This window comes from Aplidium turbinatum, chromosome 13, assembly GCF_918807975.1.
Source record: "Aplidium turbinatum chromosome 13, kaAplTurb1.1, whole genome shotgun sequence".
Taxonomy (NCBI): Eukaryota; Metazoa; Chordata; class Ascidiacea; order Aplousobranchia; family Polyclinidae; genus Aplidium; species Aplidium turbinatum.
Genome location: NC_137484.1, coordinates 16,243,613 through 16,260,914, shown reverse-complemented (window position 1 = coordinate 16,260,914; position 17,302 = coordinate 16,243,613). Strand labels below are relative to the sequence as shown.

The window sequence follows — 17,302 nt, the reverse complement described above, 5'->3', positions numbered from 1 at the left end:
ATTATTGTTTCTAATTAACAGCTTTGCGATCACTGGCTTTTCTTTGCAGCATAAGAAATAACGCGCTTTGTATTATTGAGGTCAAACCGTGGCCTGGGTCAAACCAAACAAAAGAAAGCAAGAGGATGCTTCTCTCTGCTCGCGCATATCGATGCACGAAGCAATTATGAGCTTATGGCTTGTCATCGCAATGTAATCCATTTCACGCTTTGCTGGAAGTTAGCTAGAAACAGCAAAAATTCACCAAAATCTTGAATTTACAAGAAAACTACACAACTTTTAGCATCAAATTTAATATCATCAGATCCGCCTGGCAATTTTAAGAAAAGTCAAGAAAAACCAAGTGCATGGCGTTACTGTGCTTCAAATAATTAAAGGAAATATGAGGGGGGGGCCAAATCTGGCCTCCCTTTGAGGAGCAAAGTGTTAACATCCGTAAATTCAATTTGAAGGGTTGAAACCCCCGAACCCCCTCCCTTGGCTACGCCACTGGTGCAAGACAATGGTATATTATTTAATTTCTCTTGTTTTCGACCAGGGCTGGAAAAAATGTTTAGCTTCCCGGGAATCTATTTTTTAGAGAAAAACCGCGGCTTACAATCACGATAATGAGAACCTTATATTTTACTGATCTACGGAGCTGACGTAAACCTTAAAAGTTATGTCGACATATTCTTGATGCCCCCCTTATCGATAATTGTTCTTTGTAGTACCGCTTTGAAGGTGAATTACGACTATGAACAAAAGAATAAATTTTAAACTTCATATTTGTATTGAAAATACATGACGTAATGTCTTCCAACCTTATCACATTTTTTTCATTACGTAATATTTACCACCACCAAACCACTTTTGACGATCGAATTTGTTAATTTATTATTCGGTAAAATGTTTAGATGATGTTACGTCATTACGCCGATTTGAGATATAATTTCATTCATGACGTCGTATGGATGAAAAACTTTTACAAGTTTTATACTCTGCTGAGATTAAAGAAGAAACATAAATGATAAATATTGGAGAAATTGAGTCTCCTTTACAACTTAAGAATCGAACAACTCAAAACTGCTGAAACAAAACGTTTTGTTTAAGTGAAAGAATCACTGCAAGCAACCAATGCTAAAATGCGCGCGGAAGAAGTCATGGGAGTGTGATGTATCAAAAATTTAACAGGTTGTTATTTTTCTACATCAATGTGACGTTAGTTAAAACTTTAAAAAGTCTATATCTTTGCTTCTGTAGAAAATCTTTTTATCTACTGTACAATTTAGTCATCAAGGTTTTCCATACTTTCTTTTAAGAGAGAGCTTTTACCTCCCCCCTCCCCCCCCCCCCTTGCAACTTGAGTTGACTTACTTGAGGTTGGGATCCAAATATTAAAAAAATAATATTAATATGTATTAATAAAAAAAAAAAAAAAAGATAATGCCCAAAACATTGGGGGGGCAGCTGCCCCGCCTGCCCCCCCCCTGCCGGCGCCACTGCTTGTGACGTACCAACAATGAATCTTATTGAGACTTGCATTTAGCATACAGTATGTTGCGTATTGAAACAACAGCAAAGCAAAGAACGCACTGATAAGACGTGACCTGAAGCTTTTCTGCCTATTTTGCTGTAGCCTGATAAAGTTTATCAAATCAAAGTTGCGAGACTGCTCACACATTTTCTTTTGAAATACGATTCTATTCGATATTTAGTTTCAATCACAGCCACGACAGAAAATCCTACTTGCCTAATATTTTACGAACTTCGGTCTTGGAAACACTATGACGATGATTGATGAAGATGGCTTTTTCTTATATAACCTATAAGTTAACCTATAGGCCTACAGTGCTGTAGGTGGCGTAATTAAATAAATCTTTCGTTTTCTATAAACAGAATGCAGGGCAGCCATGTCAGTGGTGGAAAAGTCTGTTTCTTGGTCTCTGGTACCGTAAGACCTTCGTTTGATTTCAGGTTGCAGCATAGGCTATCACAGGCTTTAAAAGTGGAACAGATGGGATTCTTTCTTGTCCTGCATCTAACTTTGTCATGTAAACGAGTTCTATAAATGCTTGAAAATCAAAAATCTCTGGCTGTGATGCCCAAGTTGACACCGTACCCACTGCTACCATCGCCCTAATAGCCCACGTAGTTTAACTTATATGTGGTCACAGCGGTAAACCATAATCTCTTCGTGGGAAAATTGTAACATAAAGTTCCCGGATCCGTTCGTCTGTATGCAATGACCGAAAGAAACACTCTTCTGAAACGTCTATTCAAGAATTGTATTTCTGTAAAAATAGCCTCAAAGCTGTCGAAAATGGGGTGCAACGCGATACACCACTAAAACCTTGTCACTACGGTACAATACAAACTACTTAGATAAAAGACGGAAATTTTGTCCAGCTGGCAAACACTAAGCAAAACAGTTGAATTTGCGACCAACTTCTTCAAGCAACAATTTTAAAATGACGAGAATAAATTACGATATTTCAAACGCACGTAAGCAGTTACTGTGACGTAATAATGATAGGCAATAATAAGTTATTCAAGCACCTGTTCAAGCCTGGCCCACACCTGCTCAAGTCTGGCTCACACCTGCTCAAGTGATTAAAGATTTAACGATGATGTAATTGTAATGTTATGCAGCAACTGCAAACGGTTGTGCAATTTAAGATTTAACGATGATGTAATCTTTGTTATTTTCTAGCAACAGTCCATGACGTAAGACGTCAGGTTTAGTAGACAACGGTTCTATGTAGCGTTTGATATGAATGTCTAAAACGTTTTCTGCCTAGACTGGATAAAGTGCAGGCCTTACTTATTAGAAGAAATGGTGTATTGAAAACGACAATAATAAAACAAAACAAACAGTTGCTTACCGAATTCTTACATATTCCCTAGTCACTCCAAATCTCCAGTTCTCCAGATTTATAAAACAATGACCACTCCAGTCCATGCCAAAACGTAAAAAGAAAGATCAACTAGCAAAAATTGTTAATGCATGGCCGGGTCACTCAAGCATGAAAATAGAATGGAGCAGAGATACAACAATAATATTAAATGGGCGGGGAATCGTTTCTAACATACCCACCCCCAAAACCAGAGTTTAACAAATGAGGGTTTTACCAATGTAAAACGATTAAAACGAAGCAAAACACAAACCAATTAATTGCCACAAGGTGGCCACATAAACGACAATTAACATGAATTATGCAAATGTCGACCAGAATCAAAAATATTCGCGGTTAGCAAGGATCACAATTGCAACACAAAGGCTGGCTTGCATTACACACAAACTTAATAGAACATGCATAACAGTAGCCTACAGAAGGGCATCGAAGACACGCCCAAGAGGAGTTAAAAAACCCTTTAGTTAAAAAACCCTAAAAAACAAAAAATAATATCGCACATAGCAAAAGCATTAGTAGTGAGACAGGTGTGTGAAATAGTCAGACCAAAAACAGAGCTAGACTGCTACAGTGTAAATAACTGCAGGATGCAAATAGAAACAACACTATTAATGGGAGTCAATAACACAGTTATGGCAGAACTGCTGGATGCAAATGCATCGACGACACCGCGTTAGCTGCGGTAGTGAGGAGCACAAGAATAATAATAGTAAAATAAACACAAACACGCAATACAATTCAAATATGAAACCTAAGCAGCATGAGCAATGTCAGTTGTGCAATCGTGCCAACCAGCCAGCCTAGAAAACAAAATTGTCATTTTAAAAGTCCATACTGCCCTCTAGCAGGCAGATATTTCTGATGTCGCGAACAAACTCTGTACCGTCAGCAACCTTTACTCGCACGCGTCTGACAAGTTTATTAGTGTCCGGCATAACTTCCTTTACAATAGCCTTGGGCCAGTGCCCACGTTTAGTTGCCTCGTCCGTTACCAGTACCAAATCGCCTGGTTTCAAGCTTGGAGATGTGCCAAACCACTTTTGTCGGGGCTGCAGCAGAGGGAGATATTGCAACAGCCATTGTTCCCAAAACTTGTCTGTGAGGTATTGGGTCTTTCTCCAAGAGCGTCGATAACCGTCAGCCTTCATAAAAACATCTGGCGATAGGGTGTCACAAGCTGACCCGGTGAGTATCATACTTGGAGTCAGGGCTTGCAGATCATCTGGTGACGATGGGAGCGAAGTGATGGGACGATCGTTTAAAATTCTTTCAATCTCTGCTACCAGCGTTAGATGGTCGAACTCATCCAACGTAGCGTTTCCTACCAGCGACCGCATCAATTTTCTTAATAAACGAAAAAATGTTTCGTAGAAGCCGCCTTGATGTGAAGCACGCGGAGGGTTGAAGTGCCAGTTCGTTTCATGCCGAAGTAAGGCATCGGTGACTTTCTTTTGATGGAGGTTGTTGAGTCCTTGCCGAAGTTCGCGGTCTGCAGCAACAAAGTTTCCTCCGTTGTCACTGTACAGATCAGTAGGACAAACGTTTCTACGGCTGCAGAATCTTCGGTAGGCTTGAATGAATGCACTTGCCTCCAGGGATTGCACGACCTCAAAGTGCACAGCACGGGTCGCCAAACAATTAAAAATACAAACATCCGTTCTTTGAAGATCGTGGAAGTTCGAGTAGCGGGTAAACAACCGACAGAGAGAGTCCGAGTCCGTAATCGCGTGTTGTTGGGCTGAGCAATGTTCAATGTTTTTAACCTCTGGATCGTCTGACGAAATTCCGCCAACAAAGTCGGGCTGGTTTGGCCAATTGCTCGTGACATCATGCAAAAACTTAGGACCACTGAACCAAAGCTTAGCGGTATTAACTTTATCAGGCCAAACTCCCCGAGACGCGAGATCAGCGGGGTTTAAGGTAGTCGGTACATAATGCCATTGATTGACACTGGTAAGCATGTGAATAGTGCTCAGCCTATTAGCCACAAAGGTGTGAAAACGAGTCGAAGTATTATTAATGTAACGCAGCACAACAGTTGAGTCTGTCCATAAGACAACACAATTGAATTTAAAATCACACTCCGTCAGGATAAAATTGCAGACTTTGGCAGCGAGCACAGCAGCAGTGAGCTCCAGGCGAGGTACGCTAACAGGCTTTAATGGAGCCACTCGAGACTTGCCAAATAGAAAATTACAAATTACTACAGAATCATCATAAAACACTTTAACATAAAACACGACCCCATAGCCACTGGTACTGGCATCACAAAAACCATGCAATTCAAAGCGGATAGCACATTTACCAAAAAGAGTCAGGCTTCTAGCGATGGAAACACATTCAAGCTCTGGAAGGGCCTTTAACCAAGCTTCCCAATTAATGTTTACTGGCCCAAGGCCATTAAGGGGTTCATCCCAATCAAGTTGAGCGTCACATGCCTGCTGCAGGAGTTGCCTAGCAGGTAAAATGAAGGGTTGTATTAGACCTAGTGGGTCGTATGTTTGCGAAATCATGGAGAGAACGCCTCTCCGGGTGTTAGGCTTTTGTTGGATACTCACCCTCACCTCCATGCAATCGCTCGCAGCATTCCACACAACACCAAGGGTTTTCTGCGTTGGAAGCTGGCACTGAGGCAAATCGACCTTCGACGCCAAGTCTTCCTGCAACACAGAACTCAAGACCTCTGCACTGTTAGACAGGAATTTAGTTAAATGGAAGCCGCCACTTTGTAATAGTTCACGCAGTTGTTGTATTAGTTCGATAGCCTGATCCGGCGATTCACATGAATGACAAATATCGTCAACATAAACATTTTTTAAAACTGTGTTAACAGTGTTTTGATCAGCACCTGCTTCATTGTCTTTGGCAGTCATCCGAAGCGCGAAGGCAGCACAGCATGGCGACGACTTTGCTCCAAACACATGTGTTTGCATGCGGTAGTCGACAGGTTCCCGCTTGAGATCATCGTCCGGATACCATATGAATCGAAAGGCATCCCTGTCCCCTTCGTCTACGCGTACTTGGGAAAACATGGCCTTAATATCGCCCACAACAGCGATCGGATGTTGCCTGAAGCGAAACAATGTTCCTACAAGGTTATTGGTGAGATCTGGGCCATGAAGCAGCTTGTCATTTAATGACACGCCTTTAAACTTCGCGCTGCAGTCGAAAACGACTCTAAACTTGGCCGCATTGGTCGTGCAGTGATGGGGCACATAGCACGTCTTCCCTGGTGTGTCTACCACACCAGTTTCAAGTGGCACAGCATAGCCACATTTAATATATTCCTGCATTTTACCACGATACTCATTGAATAACTCCGGGTCAGCAATAAATCGCCGCTTCATTCCCTCTAAGCGCTTGAGTGCCATAGAGCGATTATTGCACAGGTCCGGGTGTTCATCTTTCCACAGCAACCCTACAGAATAGTGTCCATCCACCTTCTTCACTGTGTCCTGCATGATCTGCAGCGCACGTTTATCCTCAATTGAAGGACAGGGTACCTGTGGCTCACCGATGTCATTAAAATCCTGCAACAACACATTTAACATTCTATCGCAAGACTCTTTTACGCTAAGAAAGTTTACCATTACTGGTGAGTTGAGCTGCCTATCGCCACCATCCTTCCCATAAATGGTCCAACCCAGAAGGGTGTGCAGTCCGCATGGTTCCCCTGGTGCGCCAGTACGAACTTCCTGCAAAAGATAAGCCTGGTGAAGATCGCTACCCAATAACAACTCAACCTTCCTATCTTTTAGTTCAGGGAACTTTAAGTCCTCCAAATGACTATATGCACTACTAAGTGCTTCGGTAGGGATACTGTGGCTGACATCAACAATCTGGTCCATCACCAGAGCATCTGCAACGGAAAACACAGCTTGCTCTTCCATTCCCTGCACAGCCAAAAAATCAATTTTCTTGTCATGAAAGGAGACAGCATTGGTGGTCAGCAACTCTACATTGCTTTTCGTCGCAGCAACTCCTAAGCGAGATACGAGGCTTGAGGAGCATAGACTGACGCTGGACCCTTCATCGATAAAAGCATAAGTATAGGTATAGTTGGAGGGGTCCCCAGCCCATACCTTAACTGGCAAAACCTTAAAAATTGTTGTCCCAGATGTTGCTGGCACAGTTGCGGACGTTGTTGCTGAGATGCCCTTCTTCAGAGAAGAGGGGCTTTCCTCTTCCACACGGTTTACATGCAGAAGTGAATTATGCCTCGATCCACACGTTGCACAAGATTTCTTAAATCTGCAATCAACCACTCTGTGGCCTGCTCTCAAGCAACAAAAACACAGTCTATGCTTTTGCACCAGGGTTCTTCTTTCTGCAACAGGTTTTTGTTTAAACATCTCACACTTCCATAGGGCATGCGACTCTGCACACAAACAACAGGACTCTTGTTTATGGTTAGCAGATTGGGAAATCTGCTCTTGGGTTGTGCAAACCGAAGCACGCTTGTAGCCACCTTGCGGATTAGATCGAGCCAGCGATGGTTGTGGAGCTCTCTTAACATCTTTGCCTGGTTGCATAAGATGGCCATATTGGCTGTCGGCTCGAGAGGCTGCATCCTCGACCAAGACTCTTAAATCACCAAACGTGGCACAGTCCGATCCTAAGTGATTAACATTAACGAACTGCTCCTTTAGCTTATAAGGAAGTCGCAGGAACAGCCGTTGAAGCACCTCATCACTGTTTAAAAGATGGGACTTACCCCAGCCATCGAAACTGACTTCACACTTATACATCTTGTCGCAAAGCTTTGTGAGGCCCGGCGCATCCCACTCTGAAATAGGGGGTCCTTGCAGCAAATCTTCCTTCACTTTGGCCATGAGTTTTCCAGGGTTGCCAAACCTTTTTCTCAATCTATCCCATGCCATTCCATATGCTCTTTCACTATTTTGCAAGCAACTCAGGCCAGATATTACTTCCAAGGCCTGGCCTACACAATTGTCCTCCAAAAAGGCGATGCGATCTTCAAAGCTTAGATAGTTTGACTCAATGTATCGTTCAAAACGCCTTTTAAAGTTAAAGAACTTTAACACATTGCCGTCAAACTTCTCCAGCGACAACCGAGGACCATGAACATTTTGAAACCCTGCACTGAGCTGGGGTTGAGGCACGACGATGGGAAATTCACTACTATTATTAGCTTCAGTGCGAAAGGGAGATGTGTAAGGATTAAGAATATTACTAGCACTACTGCTGCCCTGAAGGATACCCTGTTCTGCTTTTACAGGTGGTATCTTTACACCACTCTCATGGGGTGTCACGTGACTGCTAGACTCAGCAGCTTTGCCTGTGTCACTGCCTGCATCCATAACTACAGATGATGTTTGATGTGACACTTGCTTGGATTGCTCTCGACAGCTTCGAATGAGGGTAGAGCATGCTTCAAGCAAACCATAAATGCTTTCCCCCATACGGTTCATCCTAGATTCTATTGAGCCTGATTGCTGTGGTTTGCATTTGAGTAAATCTAAACGTTTAAGGGAGAGCTTCCTTTGAAGTTCAAGGCATCTTTTCTTTACCTCCAAAACTTCAGAAGAACTCAGGAAATCATCACTTGAGCATAGCTCCATGTCGATGGAAGTTATGCCAAGCTCGATTTCAACCAGCTCTTGTTCTAACACAACGAGACCTGGCAGCTCTTCGCTACTGTCATGTTGACCACTAATATTAGAGGCGGCCTCATGCTGCTCTGTTGAGCCACTAGCATAACCATTTGGCTTACCCCGTCTTGGGGTTTGCTTGGGCCTTTTACGAGCCATAATTAACACACAGCAATATACAAGCTACAAAAAACAAAATCTGTATGGTACTTACCTTAGGTGAGGTGACAATTGACCTTCACGATATTACGGAGAATGTCAGTAAGCAACCTACTAAAATTACAGGGTTTAACGGTAACCAGTTCTACCTGACTAGAACAATGGCCTGACAGAGTACAGGCTTAGAAGCTTCAATCTTTGGCAGACCTGACAAGACTGCCCAAAGTGAAGATCTATTTACAAAATTTAAACAAAGTTTACAACGTGGCGGGCTCAAAGGCACAAACCAAAAAAATGAATCCTTGGCAGACCTGAAAAGACTACCCTAGGATAACAAACAACTAGTTACAAAGTTCAAAGAAACTTTACAGCATGGCAGGCTCAAAGGCACACACCAAAAAAATGAATCCTAGGCAGACCTGAAAAGACTACCCTAGGATAACAAACAAATTACAAAATTCAAACAAACTTTACAGCATGGCAGGCTCAAAGGCACAAACCAAAAATGAAACCTTGGCAGACCTGACAAGACTACCCTAGGATAACAAAACAAATTACACAACTAGCTAAAGTGAGCTAGACAAAGGCACATACCATAAATGAATCCTTGGCAGACCTGAAAAGACTACCCTAGGATAACAAACAAATTACACAACTAGCTAGAGTTAACTAGACAGGCATAACCTTGCACCAAGCAAAGGTATGTTTTATAAATGATGTCTAAAACGTTTTCTGCCTAGACTGGATAAAGTGCAGGCCTTACTTATTAGAAGAAATGGTGTATTGAAAACGACAATAATAAAACAAAACAAACAGTTGCTTACCGAATTCTTACATATTCCCTAGTCACTCCAAATCTCCAGTTCTCCAGATTTATAAAACAATGACCACTCCAGTCCATGCCAAAACGTAAAAAGAAAGATCAACTAGCAAAAATTGTTAATGCATGGCCGGGTCACTCAAGCATGAAAATAGAATGGAGCAGAGATACAACAATAATATTAAATGGGCGGGGAATCGTTTCTAACAATGAAAACTGTCCGTAACAATATGTTACCGCAAAACAACCACTGTGTGTCTCCCTAAAGCCACAGTTTATCAGTTACCAAACGGTCACTGCCATAAACAAGGGTTTGCTCATTGTAACTGGTTGTTTATGTAAAACACCATGAATTATCGACACGTCAAACTTTCAGTTTCATTTTCGACGTTGCCCTCCACATCCTTCGACTGTACTCAATCACTAACTTACCCTCGTAGAGGCTCAAATACGTCGAGGAACGATCAGTCTCATTACTATCAACTGCACGACCTACAAATGAGATTCTTGGTCTGCGTGACTGATATCGATGACAAAATAACAAAATGGCTGATCGATATCTGCACTGACATTTTATTCACGTCTAAGCAACTGTCTCGCAGGTAGAGAAAGGTAGAGCTCTCGATCCTTGAGCAGGTAAGCCCGGTATCTCAGTTGGTAGCGCTCGACTTTGTTCATGAAGAAAACTATGAGGCGCCGTTTGGAAAAACACAATTTAGCAATTTTGCAACACCAATTTAGCAATTTTGCAACACATTTAGCTATATTGCAACAATTTAACTAAATTGCAAAAATACGATTTAGTTATATTGCAACAATTTAGCTAAATTGCAAAATACGATTTAGCTAAATTGCAACAATTTAGCTAAATTGCAAAATACGATTTAGCTAAATTGCAACAATTTAGCTAAATTGCAAAATACGATTTAGCTAAATTGCAACAATTTAGCTAAATTGCAAAATACGATTTAGCTAAATTGCAACAATTTAGCTAAATTGCAAAATACGATTTAGCTATATTGCAACAATTTAGCTATATTGCAGCAATTTAGCTAAATCGCATTTTTGCAATTTAGGGTGCAAGTATAGAATCCGACACCCTGGTCAACATGACGTCACAAAACGGACGCAACTACTACATAGGGGGTGAAAAAAAGGATCCTGAAAAGCGGCGAAATGAAGGTGATAAAGCGGAATGGACATGGATTTTTGACAATTTTACTGTGTTTTTACAATAAAAACTTTAAACCAACGTCGAGTGTTGAATATAACTACCTAGAATGACATAAAATTTACCACATAGCATAAATTCAACTAAAAATTTACCCAATTAAACTTTAAAAATAAAAATATGAAACGTTTGCAACTAAATGTGTTGTAGCTATCTAATTTCTGCTCGCATTTTGATTTTTACAATAATAGTACCAATCTAACGCAACTGCAAAGAGTATGTCTTGCTTCAATTAAACAGTAGCACAAAATAAGTACCATCTTTATCTTGTGATAACTTAAACTTCACCAATTTGCATCGATTCTCAGCAATTCAATTTTTACAAGAAAATCATTAATCCTTTACAAATTGAAAGAGTATGTCTTGCTTTATTCACCTGAAAAGTTTCAGGTTTATATCTCATCTACCAAACGAGCAATCGTCGTTCAAACCTAACCGCCCAGCGAAGCTTTTTTTCAATGCATTGTAAAGGCGAATCGATCCTTATTCAGTAGGCTATACGCCACCCCCTGTTTGCTGTGATCGGTAAATAGTGCTTCAACTAAACTTGCTGTATTTTTGGCTGTCTTCCCTCGCCAATTTTTGTAGGCTATCCTGCATTGAATTCGTGTGTTAGTTGTTGATGGTGCTATTGAGAGGTGTCGCTTGTGGGCTACAGCTTTAATGTAAAATTTCCAAATTCATTTAGCCTATTTATTTCTCTTAAATGTAGCCTATGATTATTCCTAACGAGGACACTATGTTGTGTCGAAAACGTTGGATTTAGTAGTTTTTTCTTGTTTTTTTTGTGTGTGTTTAATCGAAAATATTAAATCCGATAACGTTACTGGTATAGCCTATGTATCTGGTACAACAAGTCAAGCTCTCTATACCAAGGCTCAAACATAACATCTTGTTAAAACATAATCAAATTAATCATCTGACCAAGAACTTTTTATTATTAACTTTTGCATTCACCACATGCCTAGCAGAGGAGAACAAAGTCACTTTTTTTTACTCCGGCTCCGCTCCTGCTCCGAAAGGATTTACTCCAGCTCCAACTCCGAAATTCATTTTGAAGTGAAATAAGCGTGAAGCTACTTTTTTCAAGCAATTTTTAAAAGACACAAAAAGCCCAAACACACCTGGGCTTTTTTAAAAAAGCCCGGGTTTTTCTGAACCTTGCTTTTACTACCCTATGCCCCCCCACCTGAACAGGAGAATAATCAACTTTTAGGCTTTTATTCAATTTAGGGTGCTATCAACAGAACATTTTTGCATGTAAAGCATTGGACTGTTTCGGTACCCCTAATAAGGACTTTTTTGTAGCCCTAAAAAGAGCCCTTCTCCTTTACAATGCATTGAAAAAAAGCTTCGCTGGGCGGTTAAGTTTGAACGACGATTGCTCGTTTGGTAGATGAGATATAAACCTGAAACTTTTCAGGTGAATAAAGCAAGACATACTCTTTCAATTTGTAAAGGATTAATGATTTTCTTGTAAAAATTGAATTGCTGAGAATCGATGCAAATTGGTGAAGTTTAAGTTATCACAAGATAAAGATGGTACTTATTTTGTGCTACTGTTTAATTGAAGCAAGACATACTCTTTGCAGTTGCGTTAGATTGGTACTTTTATTGTAAAAATTAAAATGCGAGCAGAAATTAGATAGCTACAACACATTTAGTTGCAAACGTTTCATATTTTTATTTTTAAAGTTTAATTGGGTAAATTTTTAGTTGAATTTATGCTATGTGGTAAATTTTATGTCATTCTAGGTAGTTATAGTCAACACTCGACGTTGGTTTAAAGTTTTTATTGTAAAAACACAGTAAAATTGTCAAAAAATCCATGTCCATTCCGCTTTATCACCTTCATTCCGCCGCTTTTCAGGATCCTTTTTTCACCCCCTATGTAGTAGTTGCGTCCGTTTTGTGACGTCATGTTGACCAGGGTGTCGGATTCTATACTTGCACCCTAAATTGCAAAAATACGATTTAGCTAAATTGCTGCAATATAGCTAAATTGTTGCAATATAGCTAAATCGTATTTTGCAATTTAGCTAAATTGTTGCAATTTAGCTAAATCGTATTTTGCAATTTAGCTAAATTGTTGCAATTTAGCTAAATCGTATTTTGCAATTTAGCTAAATTGTTGCAATTTAGCTAAATCGTATTTTGCAATTTAGCTAAATTGTTGCAATATAACTAAATCGTATTTTGCAATTTAGCTAAATTGTTGCAATTTAGCTAAATCGTATTTTGCAATTTAGCTAAATTGCTGCAATATAACTAAATCGTATTTTTGCAATTTAGTTAAATTGTTGCAATATAGCTAAATGTGTTGCAAAATTGCTAAATTGGTGTTGCAAAATTGCTAAATTGTGTTTTTCCAAACGGCGCCCCATAGAAAACGCAAACTCGTTCAGTGCTACGGTTTGACTCTTGAGGTGTGAACTCGAGCAACGCATTCAAGGATTAGCCTACTACTCTCTATTTAGTGAAACTTAGTAGATGGAATAGCTCACAAACAACAACGCTTCAACAAGCGGAAACTTTGTTAATCTTGGTGACCAGTCCGCGTGAGTGGTTCAAAGCCTCTGCAAGTATGCAAAATTGCCAGGTTAGCTTTCTCAGTCCGAGGCTAAACATTACCACAATCCCTTCATTAATGAAAAGATCTAAACGTTCAACTTGAAATGATTTCTAAAATTTAAAATTCAATTTCGAATAATGTTGCTTTCGAAAAAGTTCTTATAAGTTAGTGCAGAGAAAATAGTTAGCTGTCTTAGTCACATATAGTTTAGTTTTAACATTGCAGTAGGCTACGATTCAACAAGATTTTGCCTTCTTCTAGGCCTATACGCACAATGCTTTGGTTTTGGACACTTTTGTATTAAAATCAAAAAAAGATATTTATAAACAGCAAAAACGATAAATAACAAATATAAAAACGAAATCTAAATATTTTTCGCATTTCCTTCGGTGCCTGTTCATTCCTTGTGAAAATCTTTTCATCGTTATACGTATAATTGACAAGCAAAACAACAAAAAATAAACATAGTTTTAAAACCACAGTACTTTAAGTTGTGACGTATATGTTTAATCTTTAAGAGATCTTTAACTGGCTTAGTTTATCGTGGACCAATCGGGTTGCAATGGTTTTGTTCATCTTAGCCTCGATTTGAAGTCCCTCAGAAAAGTTTTTCAATCCACCACTACTAAAAGGATCGAGCGCCAAAACATGGGTGTAAAAAGGGGTCACTTGTTCCACATTGTCATGGAATGGTAAACGAGCAATTGAATGAAATCCATTCGACTGGTGGAAATGAACAGCCTTTTCATTGTGAGTAACAGCTACAACTATGGGTAAAGTTGAAGTGGGCATCGCTTCTTTGGTTATAGACTTTTCGGATTTTAATTCCTTAATATTGCTATTCTTAGAAATTTTGTTTCCGCATACGTTTGTGGTGAATGGAATAGCTTTGTGACTCAATAAGTTGTATCGGTGAAACTTGCTTTTGGATAGTTTATTAGGAAGTTTCTGTTCTGTTTTTTCAAATTTTGTTGGGCATTGTTTTTCTTCCCAGCATCGCGCCATGATTCGTATAGCTTCCTTATAAACTGCAGTCCCGACGCCTTTAGCTGCATATTCAGGAGCAATAGCACAAAATATACCATTCCACAAAGGAGTTCCTGTTGCCAAAGCTTTTTTTCCAATTTCTCGATTCTCCCATGCTTCATACCTGAAAAGCAAAAGATCGATAAAATGAGTTACATAAACATTGTGTCATCAATATGCGATTTTCGCACTTGCCTTTTTTGCACTCAAGAGCCTACTGGAATGCGTTAATTGCAGTGTGTAGGCCGGTGCAATCAATCAATCAATCATTTTATTTTTCGTCATTAACGCATCCTGGACGAAAAAGATACTAACTACAAAAATCGATATAAACCTACCAGCACGTTAACGAACGGGAAAAGGTGGCAAAACCTTTGAAAGGTTTAAAACGTGCCTGAATGAAAAATTATGTAGTAGGCTATATATCAGTAGTTAGCACGGCCACAAAACCCAAAAAACAAATAGCAAAAAATAAAACAAAAACAGAGAGAAGCACACATGTAGTAATGAATGACAGCCTAATGAAAAGTGTTGTGGATTGAATTTGCCAGTTCCAATATTGATGCTAGCACCTAAAATAGCTAAATAGGCTAGTAGGCTAATAGGCATCGCAGCTTAATTTCATAAATTACCCAAACATCAAAAAAACACATTAAATCCAGACTACCATGAGAAAACTTTTGAGAAAGTAAAGAAAAGAGCTAAGATACCGTATAATTTTCTTTTCGGTACAGATTACAATAAGAAAAAAATTCAAGTTGGAAAATGAAATACCTGATAGCGCGCTCCAGACCTTGCTTGGAGATTTCTCCAAGACCATGGTCAACATAGGCTTTCCAATACAAGTCATCATTTTCCGACATGGTCCAATCTCCACCCTCCTTGGATGGCAGTACAAAGAGAACCCCTCCAATAATTTTCATCTCGGAGCATACAAGGTTACTTTTATCTGTTCGATTGTGTTTTGGAACTTTAACCGCAAGTAGAATTCCATGCTCTTTCTCCACTGTGGTTTCATATTGAACGTCAAGGTATGCTCGAAGAAAAGCTTCTCGCTTCGATTCGTCTGGAACCATGTATTTGTAGAGCGGGTAGCGGTGAAACGATTTGACGAAACATTCACGAACGGGAATCCATTCTTCTCGAGATTTTGTTAGAGAAATTTTAACCCTTCAAAAAAGTAACTTATTAGTTTAATGACAGTTTACTTTGTCCTAATTAACTTACTTAGGCTACATCAGAAAGTTTCAAGAATGGGAATAATTACAACTTACAGCCCGGAGTTGTAACTCAGGGCTGGCATAGAGATTAGAGTTCAATTTATAGTTTGCAGCAAATCTGGCCAAATGCTACTTTAATTTGAAAGATTTTGCCGATGCTAATGGAAGGACCTCAGCTTGTTTTTGCCGATTTACATTATCTACAAATTTTTATTTTGTGGTAGATTTAGGCGTTTACAAAAATGTCTGGTTTGGGTTTGAAACAAAGAAGTTTTTCATGGCCAGTATAAAACAAAGCAGTTTAATAAACAATGAAACTAGTGAAACTATCCGTCTGATTATTATTCGTGTTATTATTTGTATTGTATTCGAATCCTAAATTTCTATTCCAATTGTTATTTTTAGGCCTATGTCATACCTGTCGGCCATGTTCAACCTGGTTGTTAATTTTAAAACATAGCAATAGCATGCAATAAAGAAGTTCAAAAATTGCAGAGTTGAGAGATATCATTCGTAAACATAGTGTAGTGATATTTTTGAGAACGTGGTGTCATTCTATTGCACCTTACTTTTAAAACCTATTCTAGGTAGCCTAGTTCTTTTGCTAATAAATGTAACTTACTTTTCAAGATCCATTGCTTTCAAATAATGTCTTGCTTAAACTTTGCTAAATTGTTTTATGTAAGCTTATGCAATATTCTGATAGTTCTGCAAATGAAACAGCGATTTTTGTTTACATTTTTTATATGAAACAATTTATATCAGATATATGACCTTAACCAAACATATTATTGATAAATCTAAGGTTGATGCCTTGCACTTAAAAACTTCAATTAAGTAGATGGAGAGGCTCGGAAGACAGTATTCAGGTCCACCTTTAGACATGCCATTAATTGTTTTGCAAAGCCATATCCGCATGCTCATGTTCGGTATCGAACCAGCTATTGCTTACATCCCAGAGAACACTTAATTAGTACAAAAGCTATGAATAAAATCAATATTTCTCTGCTTGTCATTAATTTTTTTTTATAACGTAAGGAAGTTATTGTTTTTAACAAAGTAAAAAGCTTTCTGCGTTTGTATTTACTGCAGTGAGCGACTGCTTTAATTTGTGACCATTGCTTGCCACTTCCGACTTATATATATTATGCATTGGAATCGTGATGCAATGTAGACTTGCATTCGATTTGAGCTGTGCCTTTTTCTCACATCCAATAAATCGGTTTTTCTGATTTAAAATTTTGTGTCATGGAACTCCATACATTTTTTGATTTACTGTAACTACCTACTTTGGCATAAATTTACCTGGATAATTAGCATATAAATTTGTATGGTAATTCTTTATCTTACTGGCCTTGCAAAGCGTTGTAGGCTACTCACCTTCATCGCTTTGTGCGCACGTTTTGTCAAACGAATCTGGGTCCGTAAAGTCAAAATTTATTTGTACTATCACTTTCAACTATTCAAGTTTCACTTTAAGTTTCCAAAAACTAGTAAGCTGCATCAACCCCTTCTATGAATGTACAAGAAATATCATGCAGGTAAATAGTCTATCACCCAGCTAGGAGCTAGATCATTTTCAGTTAAGCTTATTCAAATAGATTATTCTATTTGAATAATCAGAATGGAATAATCTATATGAATAAGCTTAATGATTGAACTGACTCGTGTAAAAATAAATTCCTTTGCATTGCAATTAAATCCACCTATTTTATTGTGCGTGTGAGATGAAATGTGCACTATCAAGGAAGTTGAGCCACTTTGGCAA

General features: G+C 39.0%; 2 protein-coding genes across 2 annotated transcripts; both read right to left on the bottom strand.

Moving 5' to 3' along the window:
- Window positions 1-3,715: 3,715 nt before the first annotated feature.
- Window positions 3,716-8,665, bottom strand: LOC145781689 (uncharacterized). The gene is made up of 2 exons (XM_082593362.1): window positions 5,200-8,665; window positions 3,716-4,938 (listed from the first exon to the last, which is right to left on the bottom strand). The coding sequence occupies exons 1-2, from the start codon at window positions 8,663-8,665 to the stop codon at window positions 3,716-3,718; spliced, it is 4,689 nt and encodes a 1,562-aa protein (XP_082449488.1).
- A 5,136-nt stretch (window positions 8,666-13,801) lies between these two features.
- LOC145781688 (uncharacterized) lies at window positions 13,802-15,963 on the bottom strand. The gene is made up of 3 exons (XM_082593361.1): window positions 15,953-15,963; window positions 15,089-15,484; window positions 13,802-14,438 (listed from the first exon to the last, which is right to left on the bottom strand). Exons 1-3 carry the CDS (start codon window positions 15,961-15,963, stop codon window positions 13,802-13,804), a joined length of 1,044 nt encoding a protein of 347 aa, XP_082449487.1.
- Window positions 15,964-17,302: the final 1,339 nt, after the last annotated feature.

Bases quoted from the DNA above. Each gene is read 5' to 3' on its own strand.
- LOC145781688 (XM_082593361.1), bottom strand. The intron at 14,439-15,088 runs GTATTTCATTTT...TTTGCTTTTCAG, and splicing joins GGTCTGGAGCGCGCTATCAG to GTATGAAGCATGGGAGAATC.
- LOC145781689 (XM_082593362.1), bottom strand. From the start codon at position 8,665: ATGGCTCGTAAAAGGCCCAAGCAAACCCCAAGACGGGGTAAGCCAAAT. The intron at 4,939-5,199 runs GTAAATGTGCTA...TCTTATGGACAG, and splicing joins TAGAAGCCTGACTCTTTTTG to ACTCAACTGTTGTGCTGCGT.